Source organism: Schistocerca gregaria, chromosome 2 (assembly GCF_023897955.1).
Source record: "Schistocerca gregaria isolate iqSchGreg1 chromosome 2, iqSchGreg1.2, whole genome shotgun sequence".
In the NCBI taxonomy this organism is placed as follows: Eukaryota; Metazoa; Arthropoda; class Insecta; order Orthoptera; family Acrididae; genus Schistocerca; species Schistocerca gregaria.
The window spans coordinates 307,537,290-307,559,000 of NC_064921.1; the positions used below are offsets into that span (position 1 = coordinate 307,537,290).

The window sequence follows — 21,711 nt, forward strand, 5'->3', positions numbered from 1 at the left end:
GCAACCATCGGTTGCGAAAGCTAGTAATTCTGTGTGTGTGTTTGTGTGTTTTGTTCATTGTGCCTGTCTGCCGGCACTTTCCCGCTTGGTAAGTCTTGGAATCTTTGTTTTTAATATATATATATATATATATATATATATATATATATATATATATATATATATATATATATATATATATATATATATCCCCTATCAGTCCTACCTGGTAAGGATGCCAGACTGATGAACAGTACTCAAGAATCAGTCAAACGAGTGCCTTGTAAGCAACTTCCTTATTGGATGAATTATATTTCCTTAAGATTCTTCCTATGAATCTCAGTTTTGCTGCTTTTACTTCTCTTTGTATTATGTGGCCATTCCGCTCAAGGCTGTTTCATCAATTGGTCATCAATAGCGTAATTGCACAGTAGTGGACTTTTTTGCTGTGGATGGACAATATTTTACATTTATTTACCTTCAGGGTCAACTACCGGTCCCTGCAGCATTCAACAATCCTCTGTAAACAGTCTACAAACAGTTACCGTTTTCTGGCATTGATACTTCTTATAGATAACCACATCAACTGCAAACAGCCATGAATAGCTTTAAAGTATTGTACTAAGTCATTTATATACAGTTTAAACAGTAATGATTCTATCACACTTTCTTAGGATACCCCAAAATGGCCTTTACATCTGCCAGTTTTGTTAAGAGCAACTTCTTGAGTTCTATCCACAAGGAAGTCTTGAACCCAATCACAAATCTAATCTGATACTCAGTAAGCTTGCATTTTTTTTCAAAAAACAGCATTGTGGGTCAGTGTCGAATGCCTTCCTGAAGCCAAGGAACATGACTTGGACTTGAGGATTGATTCTTGCAGCATTTTGTATCTCATGTAGGAACAGAATGAGCCGAGTTTCACAAGATCTCTCTCTGTGAATTCCATGTTCATTTTTACAGAGGAGATATTAGTTCTCCAAAAGCATAATACATAAGCATAAAACATGTTCCACAATTCTACACAGACTGACAACAGTGATACAGGCCTATAATTATGTGGATCTCTCCTATGGCCCTTCTTGAAAATGGGAATGATGTGAACTTTTTTTCCAGTTGCTAGGTACTCTTCATTGCTCCAGCACCTCTGCTAGAAGGTGAGCAGGTTCTTTTGCATAATCTGGTAGAATCTTACACGTATCTCATCTGGTCTCTATGCCTTTCCACAACAAAGCAATTGTATTTATTTTCTGATCTCATTATCTGGCATTTTGAAGTCTGCTCAATGTTTGAGATGAGGGGCCATGCTACAATCTTCTACAGTGAAACAGTTTCAGAAGACCAAGTTGCATATTTCAGTCTTCTGTCAGTTTCCATTACAGTGCCATTATGGTCACTGAGTGATTGCATAGGTGATTTTGAACCTTACTGATTTTACTGAAGAACATAACCTCTTAAGGTTTTGAGTCAGCACAATCAATAAAATTTTACTTTCAAAGTCATTGAACATTTCTCTCATTTTTGCTTTGTTCAGCACTAGTTTGACAGCAAGGTTTTGACTTCTCATGAACCAGTGATGAAGCTCTCTTCGTTTATGTAGTAGTTTTCTAACACAGATATTTAAACACAGTGGGTGTTTCCCATCCCTTAAGACCTTCCTCGTAACACACCATATTGAATGATGGTTTTGAATTTCTTCCATTTGTACCCCACATCTTCATACCTAGTACTGAATATTTTATGTTGACTGCTCAGATACTTTGCAATGTGTATCCTGTCACTCTTGCTAAGCAAAGTATATTTTCCTACCTTTCTTGACATTCATTATAATACCTGTTGTCATTGATGCTATCACAGCCTTATGATAACTGATTCTGTAATTATAAACATTTCTCAGAGTGTGTCATTAATATTAGTAATAAGTTCATGATTCACAATGGCAGGTCATTCACTTCTGTTTTCATTATGGATGTTCTTCTGAACACTGCAGCAAACACTGGTGCGGCCAGTTCTACAATATTGCCCAAGTGTGTGGGATCTGTACCAAATAGGACTAACAGGGGATGCTGAACATACACAGAGTGGCATGAATGGTCACAGGTTTGTTTGATCCATGGGCTAATGTCAGAGATACTGAAAGAACTGAACTGGAAGACTCTTTAAGAAAGATATACTATTCTGTGTCCATTAACAAAGTTTCAAGAACCAACTTTAAATGACGAGTCTAGCAATATACTACAATCCCCTATATATTGCTCATGCAGGGATTGTGAGAATAAGATTAAAATAATACTGCACATACAGAGGCATTCTACCAATCATTCTTCCCAAGGTCCATATGTGAATGGAATGGGAAGAAACACTTGTAATTGGTACAATGGGATATACCTTCTTCTATGCACCTCATGGTGACTTGCAGAGTATAGATGTAGATGAGAAATCAAATTTTATTTTTTCAAGGGAGGAGGATCATTTAGGATGTAAAGTTCTGCTAAGAAGGAAAGGTTTTGATGTTATTCTCCTTATGAAGAGCTGCTTACATTTGCCTATAGCACCTAATCCTGACATCCATCCAGCGATTTGCCACACACTCTAATGAACCCATTTCAGTCCAATATAGTAAAAATGGTTCAGTCAGAGCTACACTTTTGCTGGCATAGGCTCCTGTCTGGATGAAGCCCAGAAGCTGCTATTCCTTGCACTGTACACAGCTTTCTAAGGCAATAACCCAAGGAGATGTCTGTACTTTTAGAAGATAAGCAACAGTAAACACTGGTTTATCCAGCAGCAGCACATGTATACATATGAACAAATGAATACACTGTAATAAAAATAATTACACATACACAGTGTAGCACCATTGCACTTTATTATAAGGGATTGTTCTTTGACTCTTTCTGAGGAAATGCACAAAAAGAGGCAATAAAGAGATCAAATAACATGTCATAGCATGTATTAGTTTTCTCAGTCATTCTAGAATATATGCTTTACAAAAATTGCAATTGCAATTAAATGCAAATTGTATACAAAAAGTGCTGCATCATCTGTACACATAAGTTTTGCCTGAAATAATTTGTTGTCAAACACATACACAGTTGATAAGATAATAGTGTTGCCTGTAGCCAGGCAATAACATGGCTACCACTGAATCACGCAACATTCGTACTGGAGCAGTACATTTAAGAAGTTACCTATAAATATGGGTTACACTATGTTGTGCCATTAACATATACATGGGGGAAGCACTGGATATTGCAACAGAATTATACAGCATGAAGCAAAATTACAATAAACTTGCAAAAGCCTCATTGTTCTACAGCGATTAAGTAAAATTCAGTTTACATGGAAGATATACTTTTTAAATGTTTCAGTGATAATTATGAAAATGAAACTGAGTTGTGATTACAATGATTTCCAACAAATTTGATGCTCAGCTGAACAGATACTACCTATAACCGTTAAACACATGCATGTTGATGCAGTTGTGCCTTTATGTATACATGATTAACAGTAATCGAATTTTACTTTTGAGGGTTTATTAGTTACATATTGTGATTGCCAGATAATTGGACAATGTAAAATATATCTTTGTTACTAACACCAGTACAATGTGACAACATGAGATATACATACATCCTCACAATGATGGGTTTCATATCTTGTATATGACATCCATGAAAATATGATTATATGAAATGTATAACATTTAAAACATTTTGTTAAAATATACAGTTCATCAGTTAACAGTCAAATAGTAAAAACATTTCTCTCAGCATACACTGAATTACACTTTTATTTTAAAATGCATGTTTTTAAAACATTGACATTTGGTCCAACTTAAAACCCAGTCCATATGACTAAAAGTTTTTGACAAAACTAGACAACCTTTAACAAATATCAGTTCAACATTCATTACTAGATGGGTCTGTTAAATTTATTTTGCCTCTTACAATATCAAAAGACTAAAATAAAGTTAAAAGAAAACCTTTTAACTTTTACTTGCAAGCATAACATGTACACCAGTAAGTCACATATTTTCTGTGAGTCTCTCTCTGTCTTCATATGTTCGTTATATATACAACATTACTATTTAAAAAGGCTTACACAATAATTCAGTCATATTTGTTGGCAGCCACACCATTGGAAATAGGTTTGGAAGCAACAACACGCCTCTCCTTAGATGACGAGAATAGGCGAGGCAGTACAACCAAGGCCAGAATGCCCAAAATGTGGAGCCACAGGTACATATGCCTGAAAAATAAATTTCACCAGTGCACATTAGTCAGTAACATAAAAAGGATACCAGTGAAAGTCTATTTTTAATTTCTTATGACAGGTGCAAAGTATTTTAGTACTGTTGTCTTTCATGGTTTACACAAGGCTCATTCAAAACTAAACTGCATTTTTTGTGATGGATAAAATTACAAAAGCATTTCATAATTTTTTATATAGTTTTCTTCAACACATATACACATTTTTCTACTAAATATGCAGCCTTATGATGCATTTGTTAGAAAAGATGAGAGGGGAGCTGAGGGCCTCCAACTAAAAATGTTGTCCTTGTAACACCTTTTTTAAAAGCCCAAATGTTTGAATTCATTGGTGATAGATAAACCAGAACTATCAGAAAGTTCTACAGTGAATTACATGGAATTAATTACTGGCATGTGGTGTGAGTTTTCATGCAGAAGAAGACTGTCGTGTGTGGATCATGCATCATTTCCTGTGATAAGCAGCTTTCCCATTTACCAACAACTTGCTGTTGTATGCTATATTAATAATCTTTTTGCTGTGATAAAAATCAATGAGTGAGGCATATTTTGGAACAAAGACAGTTTCTAAAACTTTCATTATTGACAGAATAGTTCTGGCCTGGATATGTGATTAGAATGAGAAGAAGCACTAATATGTGGCACAATTTTACATTCTGCTTTGCACTTCAAAATGGCTTGCAGGATATGTATGTACATGTAGATGTAAAAGCCCTTCCTTGTATTTTTCTCTAGTTAGCATTCATCCTCTGAATCATCTTCTCTGGTGTATGGTAACTGATTCATGATACCACTTGTCATGAAAAAAACCCTCATATTTATCCTCAAACTGCAAGTCACAGAGAAAGTTTACATGTATATCTATCTACACTCTGCAAGCTACCATCTGTTATATAGTGGAGGGCATTCTGGTACCACTATCATTTGTATGGCTTTGCTATCCCATTCATGAACATTGCATGGGAAGAATGACATTGTTTAGCCTTTGTAGAGCCCTCATATCTTGTTTTTCATGTGTTTTATTCTGTGAGATGTATGAGAAGGATGTATGCTGGGATGTATGCTCTAGGAATTTTAACAGTATACCTCTCAATGATGCACAAAATCTGTTTTGACATATGCAGACTGAAGTGACAAATGAAAATATGTTTCAAGGCTGGAATTCAAACCTGGCTGTGATACAAATTTTCATTCATTATTTGAGTCTGCATGCATACATCATAGATGTTGAGATGTAACCATATAGTTTTATTATGTAGTATTCTGCTATTGAAGTATGATGAAAATTACCATAATGCTCTTGCACTTACTGATCAAACATATGTTAAAATGTATCACTCTTCATTTCAGTTTCTCTAACCTCCTCATTAATTCTACTTTGTAAGGATCCCAGACAGATCAAGAACTGTTCATACAATAAGTTGGAATATGCCTCCTTTATGGATGAATTACACTTCATTAGGATTCTTAGCCTGACACCTATTTTTGCTACAATAGTTTTATGTGTCTGTTCTACTTTAGGTTGCTCAAAATAGTTATTCCAGTTATTTTATGGTTGTTTCCATTTCCAGTGATTTATAGCAAATATTGTAATTGACCACTAATGGGCTTTTCCACCTATTTATACACACACAATATGTTACATTTATGTACTGTCAACAACATCATCTGCTAATCCTGACAAGAAGTGTTTATCTTCTTCATGTTTTGTAACTTTCCTACACACAACAACATCATCTGAACAGTCTCATGGAGCTATCAATGCTGTCCACCAGCTCATGTAAATATGTCATGAACAGTAACAGTCCTGTAGCAGCCCCTTGAAATACTCCCAAGTTAGAGTTACATCACAATAAAGTTGTATGGAGATCTAGGTTCTAGGAAGTGTCAAATCTAGAGACAAAGTTGGTGTGATATGGATAGTCTGTGCATCTACATCATCTTTCTTTCACTAAGTGGAGTGCAGTACACATTGAATATTTCTTTGTGCCTTGGTGAGGAGCCGTCGGTTCCACCTGACTAACACCTTGTGATATCCAAGGCACTTTTTGACATTGTTTTTATGACAACAGTTGTGTTTAAGTTATCTTCCACAAGGTAGATACTCTCTATGTAAGTGTCTTTGCATATAAACATACTGCATGAAGTCATTGCAAAAATTAGCTGCCACCAAATGAATTTTGGTTGAAACCCGAAGAAGAATGTATACTAATTTTCAACAACACAAGACAATGAAACAGCAATGATACATCTCAGTTTAACAATATGTTTGTAAATGTTACAAAAACAAGTATTATGTGATAGAGAAAATTTAATATCAACTCATGGATCTATAGGATGGACTGAAAGTACTGCCCTAAATAGTTTTATGGGCAGATTCTGGTAAAAGTTCTAGGAGAAAAGCAATAAACATGTAATCAACATTTGGGGAAGAAATCTATAGCTTTGATGAATAACAAGTCAACCTCTCCCTCTTGAATAAGACAATAAATCCTAAGAAATTACAGCACTGTGTAAAGTCAATAAATGGAACAAAACATTTGAATAGCCACTTGTGAATCAGCTTGGTGTTTAAAGTGGACAAACAGAATGCTGAAATATTAAAATCTCCATTTAAAAATGCACTCACTTTTCAGAATACTGCGGATATATATATATATATATATATATATATATGAAAGAAACTTCCACATGGGAAAAATATATTAAAGTGTCTGTGTATGTGCGGATGGATATGTGTGTGTGTGTGTGTGTGTGCGAGTGTACACCTGTCCTTTTTTTCCCCTAAGGGAAGTCTTTCCGCTCCCGGGATTGGAATGACTCCTTACCCTCTCCCTTAAAACCCACATCCTTTCATTTTTTCCTCTCCTTCCCTCTTTCCTGACGAAGCAACTGCCAGTTGCGAAAGCTCGTAATTCTGTGTGTGTGTTTGTGTGTTTTGTTTATATATATATATATATATATATATATATATATATATAGGCGGATGGATATGTGTGTGTGTGTGTGTGTGTGTGTGTGTGTGTGTGTGTGTGTGTGTGTGCGAGTGTACACCTGTCCTTTTTTTCCCCCTGAGGGAAGTCTTTCCGCTCCCGGGATTGGAATGACTCCTTACCCTCTCCCTTAAAACCCACATCCTTTCGTCTTTCCCTCTCCTTCCTGAAGAAGCAACCATCGGTTGCGAAAGCTAGTATTTCTGTGTGTGTGTTTGTGTGTTTTGTTCATGTGCCTGTCTGCCGGCGCTTTCCCGCTTGGTAAGTCTTGCAATCTTTGTTTTTAATATATTTTTCCCATGTGGAAGTTTCTTTCTATTATATATATATATATATATATATATATATATATATATATATATATATATATATATATATTCCAAGACTTACCAAACGGGAAAGCGCCGGCAGACAGGCACAATGAACAAAACACACACACAGAATTACTAGCTTTCGCAACTGATGGTTGCTTCTTCAGGAAGGAGAGGGAAAGACGAAAGGATGTGGGTTTTAAGGGAGAGGGTAAGGAGTCATTCCACATTCCAATCCCGGGAGCGGAAAGACTTCCCTCAGGGGGAAAAAAAGGACAGGTGTACACTCGCGCGCGCGCGCACACACACACACACACACACACACACACACACACACACACACACACACACACACATATCCATCCGAACATACACAGACACAAGCAGACAAAATATGTCTACCAAGCGGGAAAGCGCTGGTAGATAGGCCAAGAAGAGGATGAGTTAATAATGTAACAGTAGCTTTTATCCTGGCAAAGGATATTTTCTTTGCATCAGTCCACATCTTTGTGTTTCCTGGTTTGGATGAACCTTCTGCAAATTTGTTGTGAGGTGCTGTGAATGTGCATTATTGTGCACAAATTGTTGGTAAATTTTTCAAGCTCAGGAAATGGCATAATTTATATACTATTTTGAGCTTTGAAACTGAGACATAGCTTCCACACTCTCTTGAGATGGCAGGATTCAGGAATTTTATTTCCATCGCCCTAAAGACACAATCTGACAGGTTAACCACTAAGCTGTGTTAATTTCATTTAGTGAACAGCTGCTGTTGTTGGTCTACATGTCTGCCTCACTGTACAACATTACAAGTTGATCTTCAATGCCTATGTAATGAAACTCTGATTATATGGCATAGGTGTCCATGAGGAGACAACTGTGATATAGATTCAAACAGGCAAAGACCTGGGAGGGCACCACAAAATAAGAAATCTGCTCTAGAAATGAAGTAGCAAAGGAAGATTAGGGTTTAATGTCCCATCATCATAGAAGTCACTCAAATTCAGAATGGTTCAAGGATGAGGAGAGGATAATGGAAACCTAAATCTGTATGGCTGGATGTGGATTTGAAACTCCTCCAACAATTACTTACACACATCAGTGACAGTGAATCTCCATACAAATTCATAGTGAAGATTGAAGCTGACAATGAGATACAAATTGATTGGCGATAGGTCTTTAAAGATTATCCATTTGCAGTTTACAGGCAACTGCTGTCAGTATTACACCATGACAGGTGAGAGGAGGGATATATTTAGGTGTCATCAACTATATCACTGAGGAGTTTTAGCACAGTAAAGTTCTCTGTTCCGCACAGTTGACATCTACACCATTTGAAATTGACCACTATTGCTATTGATTTCTGGTGGTGTTTTCCCTGTGGTGGTTGACACTGCTGAGCTGTAGCCTCAAATTTTCTGTGATATGAGCAGATACTGTCAGTAGTGGGTGAGTGCCTGTTCCTGCTAGAAGAGTGCTAACATTGTAGCACATGGCTGGAACACTGTATTTGGAGAGCTGCAACTTGCTCAGATAGTTCAGCTAGCATTTGTAGCACATCCACAGGACACTCTTTCCTGACAGGGATGGTTGCAATGCCTGAAAATGGATATATCTCTAACTGGTCAGAATTTTGAGTGTTTATCATAAAAGATGAGGACATGTGGCACAGTTGCCCTGAGTGATTCTGCTTCATGTGGCTAAGGTAAAAACTTGTGCAAGATGGGTTATTTAAACTGAGTGGGAAGGAATGATGCATCTGTAAAGGAACTGCAGACAAGATGCAACTGAAGCCTGTTCCAGAGCTCCAGTATTTTGAGATTTTAAGAAATAGACTGACAACAGATGTTGAAGGAATTAAGAGGTGTCTTGCTAGAATCATAACAGAACAACACAATCCATACAAAAATGTAATGGAGATGGTGTGGTAGAAACAGATGGGGATCTCTGGAGGAAATGTAACACTGTTCCCATTTTGACAGTATTGTTAAAAGTATAGATTGGTACTCACCATATAAAGGAGATACTGAGTTGCAGGGCACAATACAAATACTAGACAAACACACACACACACACACACACACACACACACACACACACAAGCATGCCACACATACACACATAACCACTGTCTCTGGCCAGAAAATATGAATTAGCTACAGGACTTGTTGGACACTAATATCCAGCATCTCATGCAGAACTGTTATCAAGGCTTGTGGAAGTGTTACACATTACTAGAAAGTTTGTCTAAGTCTACCTGAAGTGTGCTTACTACAATAAGGGCATGGAATACATTAACACTAAAACGAGGCTAGTTAAATCAAATGAACTTCTATGTAAGGAATGTTAGAGAAAAGGTATTATTTAAGAAAAAAGCTTGTGAAATTAAAGAAAAGTGGTGCATGGTTGAGCAATGTGGGTTAGAAATGCTAAATTGTTTCTGAACATTTCATGGAAAACCAACTAAACTAGTTTTATGGTTGTGCACAGTTATTTAGATTTCACTGAGGACTGTAAATTTAACTTCAAACACTTTACTTTCAGTAAACAACATGTGGCTACAGTAAATTCGGATTCTTATTTGTATATGTTTAGGTAAGTGCAGCTTTACTTACAAATACAGTCGAACACTGGGCCAAAACTCAAGAAGAATAAAGCTAAATGTAATATAACCCATGATAACACGTGTTATTAGCATGGTCAGCACATCATATGCAGTCTTTGAAACCTCTGAACCCAGAAAATAGGGTCGAATTGTTTTTCGCACCTGAAAGGAGAGAAAACTTGTGCTATTACTCTCACACACAAATTAGAAAAATAAGAGGAAGCAGAGGGCTCACAATTTCAAACTTATAAGAAACTGGTGCATGTACAAATTTATGATAAAATACTGCCAAAAAAGACACATTTTTTGTTTTACCTGCAAGCACAGTTTGTGTTGAGCCAGTGTAACAGTTTATTTCCCTTTAAAAGTTACTAAATTCAGTATGAATTTGCTTTCATAACCTTTTGAATATTATATCAGACAGAAGTATTTATAACTTGCACAGTTATGAAATGTAACAAAAGAGAGTGACCTATGACATGAGTATCCAAGATGCTTGGTACATACGAAGGTAACATCAACACACCCTATGTCCATGGCTGTGGTACTATTGAATATCACTTTTGCCAGCATCCTGCCAACTCCAAACTGACTACCTTAACCCTTAGGCATATGACTGACTACACCTTATCTCACGATTACTCCTCCTTTGAGGGAAAAGTGTACAAAAAAAACATGTGGCTCAAAAGTGCTCATATGGAACCATGTTCATTAGCAACTTACGAGGGATTCTTTTTCCTAGCTCCCCTGCCTGCATCCAGTGAAGAAGAAGGAAAGTATGAAAGTTGAGCTGCAGTGTTAAAGTTCCTAGTTGAATACCTTTTACTGTGCACATAGCTTGAGAGGTACATAGCAATACCATGAGAGGCCATCACCACACAGGCAAAACCACTTTCCAGGTGCTTTCTCACTTCTGGGTAATTGCTTCAAGGCAGTGCTTGTGAACTGGGCTATCTTCTGCTTCAGCCCCATGTCCATCAGCATATCATATTCATCCACCAATAGTGTTGCACCCACCAGCGAGAATGTTGGCAATTTTATATTACTTTTTGTCTGCCTCATACTGGCACAGATGGAGATCTTTCTGCCTACAAGCAAAAAAGATGATGTGCTACCAACACTAACTCAGTTCCTACAATTCGTGAAGTTTTCTTAGTTCCAGCACCTTCACAGTTCTTGAAGTTCTTGCAGTTCCATTAAAAAGATACAATTCCAACTTAGCACTCACTATTTACAGAGTAACAGAAACAGCTATATACAAGTGTCTGCGTAAGGCTTTCGGTCATAGTGACTAAATAATTGAGAGTGAGGGGGCAGCAAAGTTATTTAGATGTTGCTGCATTAGATGAATTTCATCAAGTGCTACCCATCAAACTGTTACCACTGTTAAGAACCATTGTGCACCATCACAATTAATAAATTTATTTTTATTATTATGTTGTAACATTTCTGTTCTAGTGCCAGCTAGTCAAGCAAGTGTATAATTAGATATTACTAGTGTATAGGGCCAGCTTAATCTATACTTGAAATAGGCATTCTGTCATTGTGGCTATTTGGACTGAACTGATAGTAAAATTCAGTTACATCATCTCAACCTCTTGCCACTATACAGTGTCTCTGCTATAAGGTTACCTTAAATCATTCATTTTTTTATACACCAACTAGTTTGTTTTATACTAATTTACTGGGTACTTGTAAAATCACATTCCATAAGCACAACAGTCCCCCTCCATGCAATTTTATCTGTGTATGCATCTGCACAGACATTTGTAAGTCCACATAAAGCAATAACTTACTGCACGTGCTGCAAAGGTGAATAAGGCTCCACTCATAAAAGTGAGGTAGTATCCAGGATAAAAACCATGCCAAAGGGCTGACAGAGCATAGGTTAATACAGTCTTCATTTTACCAGCCCTTTCATACACAATCATACGTAACCACCGAGTTGTCCCTTTGTTCCACTGTTCAATACTGTCATGCAGGCTTAGACCAAGCTGAAAAAGAAAAATAACTGCTGTTTACCATATGCAATAACTGCACTTCAGATGTTTTGAATTAGGAAAACACAGTTTCCAAGATATTTCCTAGGGAATGGAAAGGTGTTTGAAAGGTAGTGACTGTTTGTGTACATTTAAATAAAGCAGCTCAGAACAAGTTTTATGAAGGCAGCATCACCTACTGATTGCTTATGAAGCCACAAAAGTCATTGTTTTGATTCAGAAGTCACTTGCCAGCAGCTGAAAGCAGATAACAATGACTTTGATAACTGTTGCTCCCACCACTTCTCTACAGCAGGCTGTAATACCGTTTTTGCATGCAAAAGGATCTGCAGCTGCTCAGTGTCACAAGAGCTGTGCATAGTATATAGGCCAACAATAATGAGACAACAGAATGTTGAGCTACAATGCTGATACTTCAAAAAAAGTGACTGAAAATATGCATAATGAAAAGTGGACTGGTAGGTCTAGTAACCAAACAAACTAAACTGTGCAACTTTGATCTAACAGACGATTGGTGCCCTAGCTGATGAATTCTCTCATGTTGGACACATCAGTATTGACATGTCTGACTTGAAAAAACTCAGATCTCAAAAAATATACACTATGTGATCAAAAGTATCTGGACATCCACAATAACATGCGTTTTTCACATTAGGTGCATTGTGCTGCCACCTACCACTAGGTACTCCATATCAGCGACCTCAGTAGACATTGTGTGAGAGCAGAATGGGGCATGCTCTGCAGAACTCATAGGCTTTGAACATGGTTGAGTGATTGGGTGTCATTTGTCATACATTTGTATGTGATATTTCCACACTCCTAAACATCCCTAGGTCCACTGATTCTGATGTGATAGTGAAATGGAAATGTGAAGGGACATGTACAGCACAAAAGAGTACTGGCCGACTTGCTGACTGACAGAGACTGCTGACAGTTGAAGAGGGTCATAATGTGTGATAGGCAGACATCTATCCAGACCATCGCACAGGAATTTCAAACAGCATCAGGATCCATTGCAATTACTATGACAGTTCTGCAGGAGGTGAGAAAATTTATTTCATAGTTGAGTGCCTGCTAATAAGCCACACATCGCACCGAAAAATGCAAAATGATGCCTTGCTTTGTGTAAGGAGTGTAAACACTGGATGACTGAACAAAGGAACAATGTTTTGTGGAGTGACAAATCATGGTACGCAATGTGGCAATCTCATGGCAGGGTGTGGGTATGGTGAATGCCCAGTGAACATTATCTGCCAGCATGCGTAGTGCCAACAGTAAAATTCGGAGGCGGTGGTGTTATGATGTGGACATGTTTTTCATGGAGGGGACTTCAACCCCTTGTTGTTTTGTGTGGTACTATCACAGCACAGGACTACATTGATGTTTTAAGCACCTTCTTGCTTCCCACTGTTGCAGAGCAATTTGGGGATGGTGATTGCATCTTTCAACACAACGGAGCACCTGTTCATAGTGCACGGCCTGTGGCAGAGTGGTTACAAAACAATAACATCCCTGTAATGGACTGGCCTGCACAGAGTCCTGACCTGAATCCTGTAGAACACCTTTGGGATGTTTTGGAATGCCGACTTCATGCCAGGCCTCACCGACCGACATTGATACCTCTCCTCAGTGCAGCACTCCATGAAGGATGGGCTACCATTCCCCAAGAAACCTTCCAGCAACTGATTGTACATATGCCTGCGAGAGTGGAAGCTGTCAGCAAGGCTAAGGGTTGGCCAACACCATCTTGATTTCCAGCATGACTGATGGAGGGCGCCATGAACTTGTAAGCCATTTTCAGCTGGTGTCTGGATACCTTTGATCACATAGTGTAAGTAAGGTGGGTACTAAAAATGTTTACTGACCAGTAGAAACAGCAGTGAATGTCAAGGAGACAGGAGTGTTTGATGTGTTACTGACAAGATGGAAATGATTTGTTTTTCCACATTTGTGTAGGCAATGAGATGTAGATATCCAAAATCAGTGTGAAAGCAAAACAAGTCAATCCAGAGAAAGGACAGATTGCTACTCCTTCTAGGGACAGCATTGAGATCAAGACAAACACAATGAAAAAGAATGCTATAAATATTTCAACTTCTAGGCAAAGTCCTTCTTCAGAAGAAAACACACACACACACACACACACACACACACACACACACACACACACAGCTGCTGACTCCAGGCACTACAGCCCAACTGCATCTGACGTACAAGACCTGGTGCGAACAAGAGAGGGCCTGCTAGTTGTAGCACTAGTAGATTGTGCTGGGGTAGTTGGGAAGGGAGAGGGGGACAGGAAAGGAGAGAAGAAGGGAAGGGGAAAGGGCTCCATAGGTGCACTGGCAGGATAGGAGACGTGCAGTACTGTAGTGGAACCAGTGAAGTGAATAGCCAGGTGGAGGACAGGGACTAGCAAAGGCTGAGGCCAGGGATGTTACAGAATTAGAGGATAGGTCGTAGGGAGAGTTCCCATTGCACAACTTAGAAAAACTTTTGTTTGTTGCAATCATTCAGTTGGGACAGGATGTGAAGCACAGCATATTTTGTGGCATGTTCAGCAACTGGCTGGGCCCACAGCCTTTTGGCCGCAATTTGGCAGTGGCAATCAAAGCAGAAAGACAGCTTGTTAGATGTCGTGACAACATAGAATGTGACACAGCGGCTGCAATTAAGTTGGTAAATCATGTGACTGCTTTCGAAGACTTTAATGGGGTAGAAGATGTCTGTGACAGGACCAGAGTATGTGATAGTGGAAGGACCTACATCTATATGAGCTGTGAGGCAAGGGATAGAGAGCAGGGATGGAGTTGGGACAAATGAGGATATTATGTAGGTTCAGTAGGCAGTGGAATAACAATATGGGAGGGTTGGGGGGGGGGGGGGGGGTATTGAGGAGGATGTTAGGCAGAGTATGTGATTCAGCTGATATCATCCAGGGTGAAACTGAGTCATGAGAGGAGTACTTCTTTGTGGCCACACACTGTGTATGTGGGCTACGGCAAAGGACTGGTGAGACAAGGTGTGGGAGAGCCATTACTGGAAAAGGTAGGAAGGGTAGAGTCAGTCTGTAAATATTTGTTAACTGTTTTGTTTGCCAGTATCGTCCTGTAGTATGTAGAATGAACTTTGTTAATTCTTCAGACTGTAATTCTGTAACATGAATACATCTGTTGAGGTGATTTGTTCTGCTCTGCCTGTAGCAACCATAAACTGGAAATTCCTTCCTTCCTCCTTCCATTACAAGGAGCTAAACTTCCTTATTTGTCTCATGTAAATATTGCCATGAAAGTAACAGTACCCTGCACAATTTGAGATGATACAAGAGGTAGATTCATTCTTTAAAGGTTTCATATGAATCATCATCCAAAATACAGATAATCACATTTGATACAATGTCCTGCACACTTCCTTTAAATTCGTTAAGAAATATCATTAACGGAATCTTCCATTAGTGAATGACAGAACACATCAACATTAACAATAAATGAAACAATTGTTTAATGTTCTGCAACTATTACTTATTTACTCACTAACTTATTTTCCGATTCTCAGACTTTGATCAGGTGACTACTACAGAGTGTAGTTGCAGTGTGCTTACTACAAGAAAGCAACCTTCAGCCCTCCAACACACATGCATCCCGCAGGTGATCACTGTCTGTGACAAAAAAAGCACAAGCACCTATGAGCCAAACAATAATCCAAGCTCAACCCACATTTTGGTAAATGTTTTAGACAATAACAACAGTAAATGGTGCTTCCACAGCTATCATGCTGCAATTGTGAGCAGTACTTTCCTATGCCATGTCACACACCCATCAGCAACTTGCTTCGTATCCATTTAAGCCAGCACTCAATCAAGGATCAGCAGTTTGGTTTCAGTTGTCAAACCCGTTATTCCTTTGAGCTCTCTCAGCCAGGAACTGGCTGCATCCACAGCCCATCAGTAGGAAACATGTTACTTCCTCAGCCCATCAGTAAGAGTCTTGTTACTTCCTCAGACTTTGGCTTTATGCCACCAAGTATGGATTCACTTTGGCCTTTGGTCACTAAATTATATTTTCTTTCCTTATATTAACTCAAAATTACATCAAGAAGACTTATGTTTCTTTAATACATTGAAACTTCCTGGCAGAGTAAAACTGTGTGCCCGACCGAGACTCGAACTCGGGACCTTTGCCTTTCACAGGCAAGTGCTCTACCAACTGAGCTACCGATGCACGACTCAGGTCCGGTACTCACAGCTTTACTTCTGCCAGTACCTCGTCTCAGTCGGGAACACAGTTTTAATCTTCCAGGAAGTATCATATCAGCGCACACTCTGCTGCAGAGTGAAAATCTCATTCTGGAAACATCCCCCAGGCTGTGGCTAAGCCATGTCTCTGCAATATCCTTTCTTTCAGGAGTGTTAGTTCTGCAAGATTCGCAGGAGAGCTTCTGTAAAGTTTGGAAGGTAGGAGACGAGGTAATGGCAGAAGTAAAGCTGTGAGTACCGGGCGTGAGTCGTGCTTCGGTAGCTCAGTTGGTAGAGCACTTGACCGAGAAAGGCAAAGGTCCCGAGTTCGAGTCTCGGTCGGGCACACAGTTTTAATCTGCCAGGAAGTTTCATATCAGCGCACACTCCACTGCAGAGTGAAAATCTCATTCTATTCTACATTGTTTACCTGGCAAGTGTTCTCATTGCACCTCCACTGGCACACAACATATCTGTAGTAGCCACAGATAAAATGATGTGTGACTTACCCAAATATGAGAGATATATCAGTGGGCTACATGTTATTTTACTGTGGCTACAACATAATAAATAATAGTTACAGAACATTAAGAAAATGTTTCCTTTTTCTTTGTTATCATCTGAAATTATTTTCATTCATTTTTAATTCCCTTTAATTTCTTTATTTTCCATCTAACACTATTTTTACAAACAAGTCTTGAAAACTGTAAATGGTTATATTTTATAACAACTAAGAAAGAATAAAGAAGTTTCAGTAAAAAAGCTATGCTACATACCTCAAACTTTAAAATATCTACATTTGAGATAAGATCCCAATGAGGATTACCATCCTTATCATAGCCATTGAATCCTAGCCCTGCAGCATTGCAAATTGCATCTGCTAAGAGCCAGGCATGGTAATACTTAAGTCTGACCAGAGAAGTTGCTGCTATCAGGTACATAGTCTTCTCAGCTAATGATGCCTCCTCCACAAAGTCTGATTCTGAAAAATGAATAAGAAATAGTCTGGAGCTGATAGGATCTATGTTGCTGCTGTGATAACAAACTGCTCAAAATGAGTTATTTGTTTTTTATTATAATAACCACATCTTTTTAAATTTTTCTAAATTTTTGTTAAGATTATTCATTGTAAAAGTTGGAGAAAGATTTGTAGGAAGGAAGGAAGATACAAGTGAATTTGATCCCAAATAATCTGCTATTTAGCAAATAAATTGTACAAAAGATATAAGATATATGCACACTGAGTAAGTGTCATTGTATAAATAAGAAGAGAAGAAGGAAAAATTCTCATAGACTCTTGTTACTATTTAAACATGAAGAAAATCTTTTAAAAAAGGCGTCAACATAGTCTAATAGAAAACTATCTGTAAAAGAAATACCTTTTACTCTTGTGATGGGAAACGATGGAATCAGTTTTACGAAGAATAAAGCACAGAGCAATGAGCACGTAACCTTCTTGAGAACTACAAGACACGGTGATGGTTCCAGCACTACTTTACTGCTATTTGAATTTCTGTCCAGTGCTCCCTGAAAAAAAAAGAACAATGAAATAACTTCAAAAGTTTTCATAGAATAACACTCAATGCCCCACTTAGTCTGGTAACTGCTGGAGCTAAAAGGCAACAGCAGTTACCACATACTTGTGAAGAAGGCAAAGAAAAAAAAGCATGGGCCACCAATCAAAACTGCTGTGCCATCAGATGGAGGAAGAATGCTGAAAAAGAGATTTATGCAGGCACTTTTTAATCACTGAATAAGTGGATAAGATAAAGAAAACCTTAATATTAATTGTAGCAGTTTTCTATGAGGGAAGCTAACTGTCAAAATTTGACACTTTAGTGCACAGCACTCAGTTGGATAGCATTTGTGATGCTAACATGTTATTTTGGAGAAATAAATTGTGTCTTTGACCAGAAATGACATGAAACAGAACTCAAATCCGAATATGCTTTGTAATAAGTTTATCAGAGTAGTATTTATTGTGGAGATGAGCTTCTGCGCTTTCCTGGCATGGAGTAATTTTTGTTTGATTTTGGAATGGTAATGTGAAGAAGAGAATGCTCATATATTCCACAAATAGTTTGCATACAACCTGTCACCTTTCTATTATTACCTAATTTACTTCTAAATATTAAAGATTGTGTGCTGCTTGCTGAGTGGCATGTGGACAGTCAGTTACATCAGTTTAATATTGTAAAAGTAACATTAAAATTATTGTAACTTTGTTCTAGATGTATTTGAAGCTACTCAAAGTGAGCCCCGATCATCTCACAATATAACTAATGAATGACTTATGGTTTTTATAATGATACTATGCATTGGGGTGTTTAATAGAACATACAAACACTTTCTTCATGATGATGTCATAAGAGAGATCGATTAATAGCTCTTGGACAAAAATGGAACAAAAAATTGGTAAATTTTTGGTAATCCAACATCCCACCAATCACCTGAAGTGATTTAAGGAAATCATAGAAATTTAAATCATCTAAGTCAGATGAGGCATAGAATCATCCTCATACTGAATGTGACACTTCTAAACCACTGCACCATTTAATTTAATCGTTTTAAGAACAGTGTTGTACAATAACAACAGATGTCGAGGAGGGCTGTAGCAAAGGATTACATGTTTTTCCTGGATGTTATTGCATTACTCGGATAATGTTTGATAAGTTTTAGTTCTCTCTTCTGCATGTACAATATCAAAGGCAAAAAAGTGTAATTTCAATAACTTATTTTTATTTATAATGAAAGCTTGTGAAACTATGTTCAACTTAGGAGGAGGTACCTGATTCAAATCCTAGTGGCAGAAAAAATTTCACTGCCAGTTTTTGGTCAGTGAAGGAAAACAGAGGTAGTAAGTACACTTCCTGACCACCAGATTTGGAGCCAGTACCCTGGATTAAATTCCAAGCTGCTCTGCAATATTATAAAATCACGGCATGTGATGTGACGCTGTTAAGGTCACTGCATGGAGACAAAGAGTGCAGAGGTACCGCTGTGGTGATTCAAAGGAAAGAAACACTGCTATCCAGCTGGAAACGAAAACTTTTCATCAAAGAAAATTAGAGTTTAATGTCCCATTAACATGAGGTCATTAGAGATGGAGCTCTGGTTGCGAAAGGAAATTGGGTGTGTACTTTGCCTTGAACAATTTAGGGAAAACACAGATACCAAAATCTGGATGGTGAGATGAGTATCTCAATTACCATCATTCTAAATGTGAGCAGTGTCTCACCAACAAGTGACCTAGCTCTGTGGCAGCTACTCACAAGGAATAGGCTATGTTCCAATGCTGAAATACACCCTCTCTTTTCTCTCTCATCATAATATAAACATGACACTAAAATTCTCCATGCATTCTTTGGCAATGACCTCTCCTTAATATGTACACTTGCAATACAGCACTTACATTTCCTGAAGGAAATGATGCCATTGTTTGTGAGGAAAGGAAACCTTCACCACTAGGTTGCTGGACCTAGCCCTTGCAGCCTTCTAGCTAAGAGTGCCAAACAACTTTACTTACTGTATTTCCTTACTGATTCTTAATATTACATTCAGAGACTTTACATGTGCAGTTCATTCAATCATTCACACACAATGTGTACTGTAAATAATTCTGTGAAAAAGAATACTAATATACGCACAATGAATGAAATTTATGAACCACAAATTGCTTGAGAATGAGCAGGTAGAGATTATGGACTCCTTGCATCAAATTATTCAGCAAAAATCTTTGTATAATGTGAAGACATCGAAGAAGATATGATTGTCGGAAGGACAGACTCAACATACAGGAAAGTCAAAACAACCTTTGGTGACATTAAAAAAAAGCAACGGTGGTAACATTAAGAGTGCAATGGGAATTCCACTGTTAAATGCAGAGGAGAGAGCAGATAGGTGAAAAGAATACATTGAAAGCTTCTATGAGGGTGAAGATTTGTCTGACGTGATAGAAGAAGAAACAGGAGTTGATTTAGAAGAGATAGGGGATCCAATATTAGAATCGGAACTTAAAAGAGCTTTGGAGGACTTACGGTCAAATAAGGCAGAAGGGATAGATAACATTCCATCAAAATTTCTAAAATCATTAGGGGAAGTGGAAAAAAATGACTATTCACATTGGTGTGTAGAATATATGAGTCTGGCGACATACCATCTGACTTTTGGAAAAGCATCATCCACACAATTCCGAAGACGGCAAGAGCTAACAAGTGCGAGAATTATATAAAATTGTGCAAGCTGTTTGAGATTCTGAAAAAAGTAGGGGTAAGCTATAGGGAGAGACGGGTCATATACAATACGTACAACAACGAAGAGGGAATAATAAGAGTGGATGATCAAGAACGAAGTGCTCATATTAAGAAGGGTGTAAGACAAGGCTGTAGCCTTTCGCCCCTACTCTTCAATCTGTACATCGAGGAAGCAATGATTGAAATAAAAGAAAGGTTCAGGAGTGGAATTAAAATACAAGGTGAAAGGATATCAATGATTCGATTCGCTGATGACATTGCTATCCTGAGTGAAAGTGAAGAAGAATTAAATGATCTGCTGAACGGAATGAACAGTCTAATGAGTACACACTATGGGTTGAGAGTAAATTGTAGAAAGACGAAGGTAATGAGGAGTAGTAGAAATGAGAACAGCGAGAAACTTAACATCAGGATTGATGGTCAAGAAGTCAATGAAGTTAAGGAATTCTGCTACCTATGCAGTAAAATAACAAATGACGGACGGAGCAAGGAGGACATCAAAATCAGACTCGCTATGGCAAAAAAGGCATTTCTGGCCAAGAGAAGTCTACTAATATCAAATACCGGCCTTAATTTGAGGAAGAAATTTCTGAGGATGTACATCTGGAGTACAGCATTGTATGGTAGTGAAACATGGACTGTGGGAAAACCAGAACAGAAGAGAATCGAAGCATTTGAGACGTGGTGCTATAGACGAATGTTGAAAATTAGGTGGACTGATAAGGTAAGGAATGAGGAGGTTCTCCGCAGAATTGGAGAGGAAAGGAATATGTGGAAAACACTGATTAGGAGAAGGGACAGGATGGTAGGACATCTGCTAAGACATGAGGGAATGACTTCCATGGTACTAGAGGGAGCTGTAGAGGACAAAAACTTTAGAGGAAGACAGAGATTGGAATACGTCAAGCAAATAATTGAGGACGTAGGTTGCAAGTGCTACTCTGAGATGAAGAGGTTACCACAGGAAAGGAATTTGTGGTGGGCCGCATCAAACCAGTCAGTAGACTGGTGACAAAAAAATATAATCTTTGAAAACCTGACTGACTGTTTAGTCATGAAAAGTCT

General features: G+C 38.2%; 1 protein-coding gene across 2 annotated transcripts in view; it reads right to left on the reverse strand.

Moving 5' to 3' along the window:
- Positions 1 to 2,824: 2,824 nt before the first annotated feature.
- The window catches only part of LOC126336932 (lysophospholipid acyltransferase 6), a 143,783-nt gene continuing 124,896 nt past the window's right edge, over positions 2,825 to 21,711 (reverse strand). The window contains exons 7-11 of one of the 2 annotated variants that reach the window (XM_050001105.1): positions 17,773 to 17,920; positions 17,170 to 17,375; positions 11,956 to 12,153; positions 10,170 to 10,321; positions 2,825 to 4,230 (exon numbers count right to left, since the gene is read on the reverse strand). In XM_050001105.1, coding sequence (XP_049857062.1) covers positions 4,092 to 4,230; positions 10,170 to 10,321; positions 11,956 to 12,153; positions 17,170 to 17,375; positions 17,773 to 17,920 — 843 coding nt within the window. In that variant the 3' untranslated portion in view covers positions 2,825 to 4,091. The remainder of the gene's footprint in view (positions 4,231 to 10,169; positions 10,322 to 11,955; positions 12,154 to 17,169; positions 17,376 to 17,772; positions 17,921 to 21,711) is intronic. The other variant, XM_050001106.1, reaches the window with a different exon arrangement.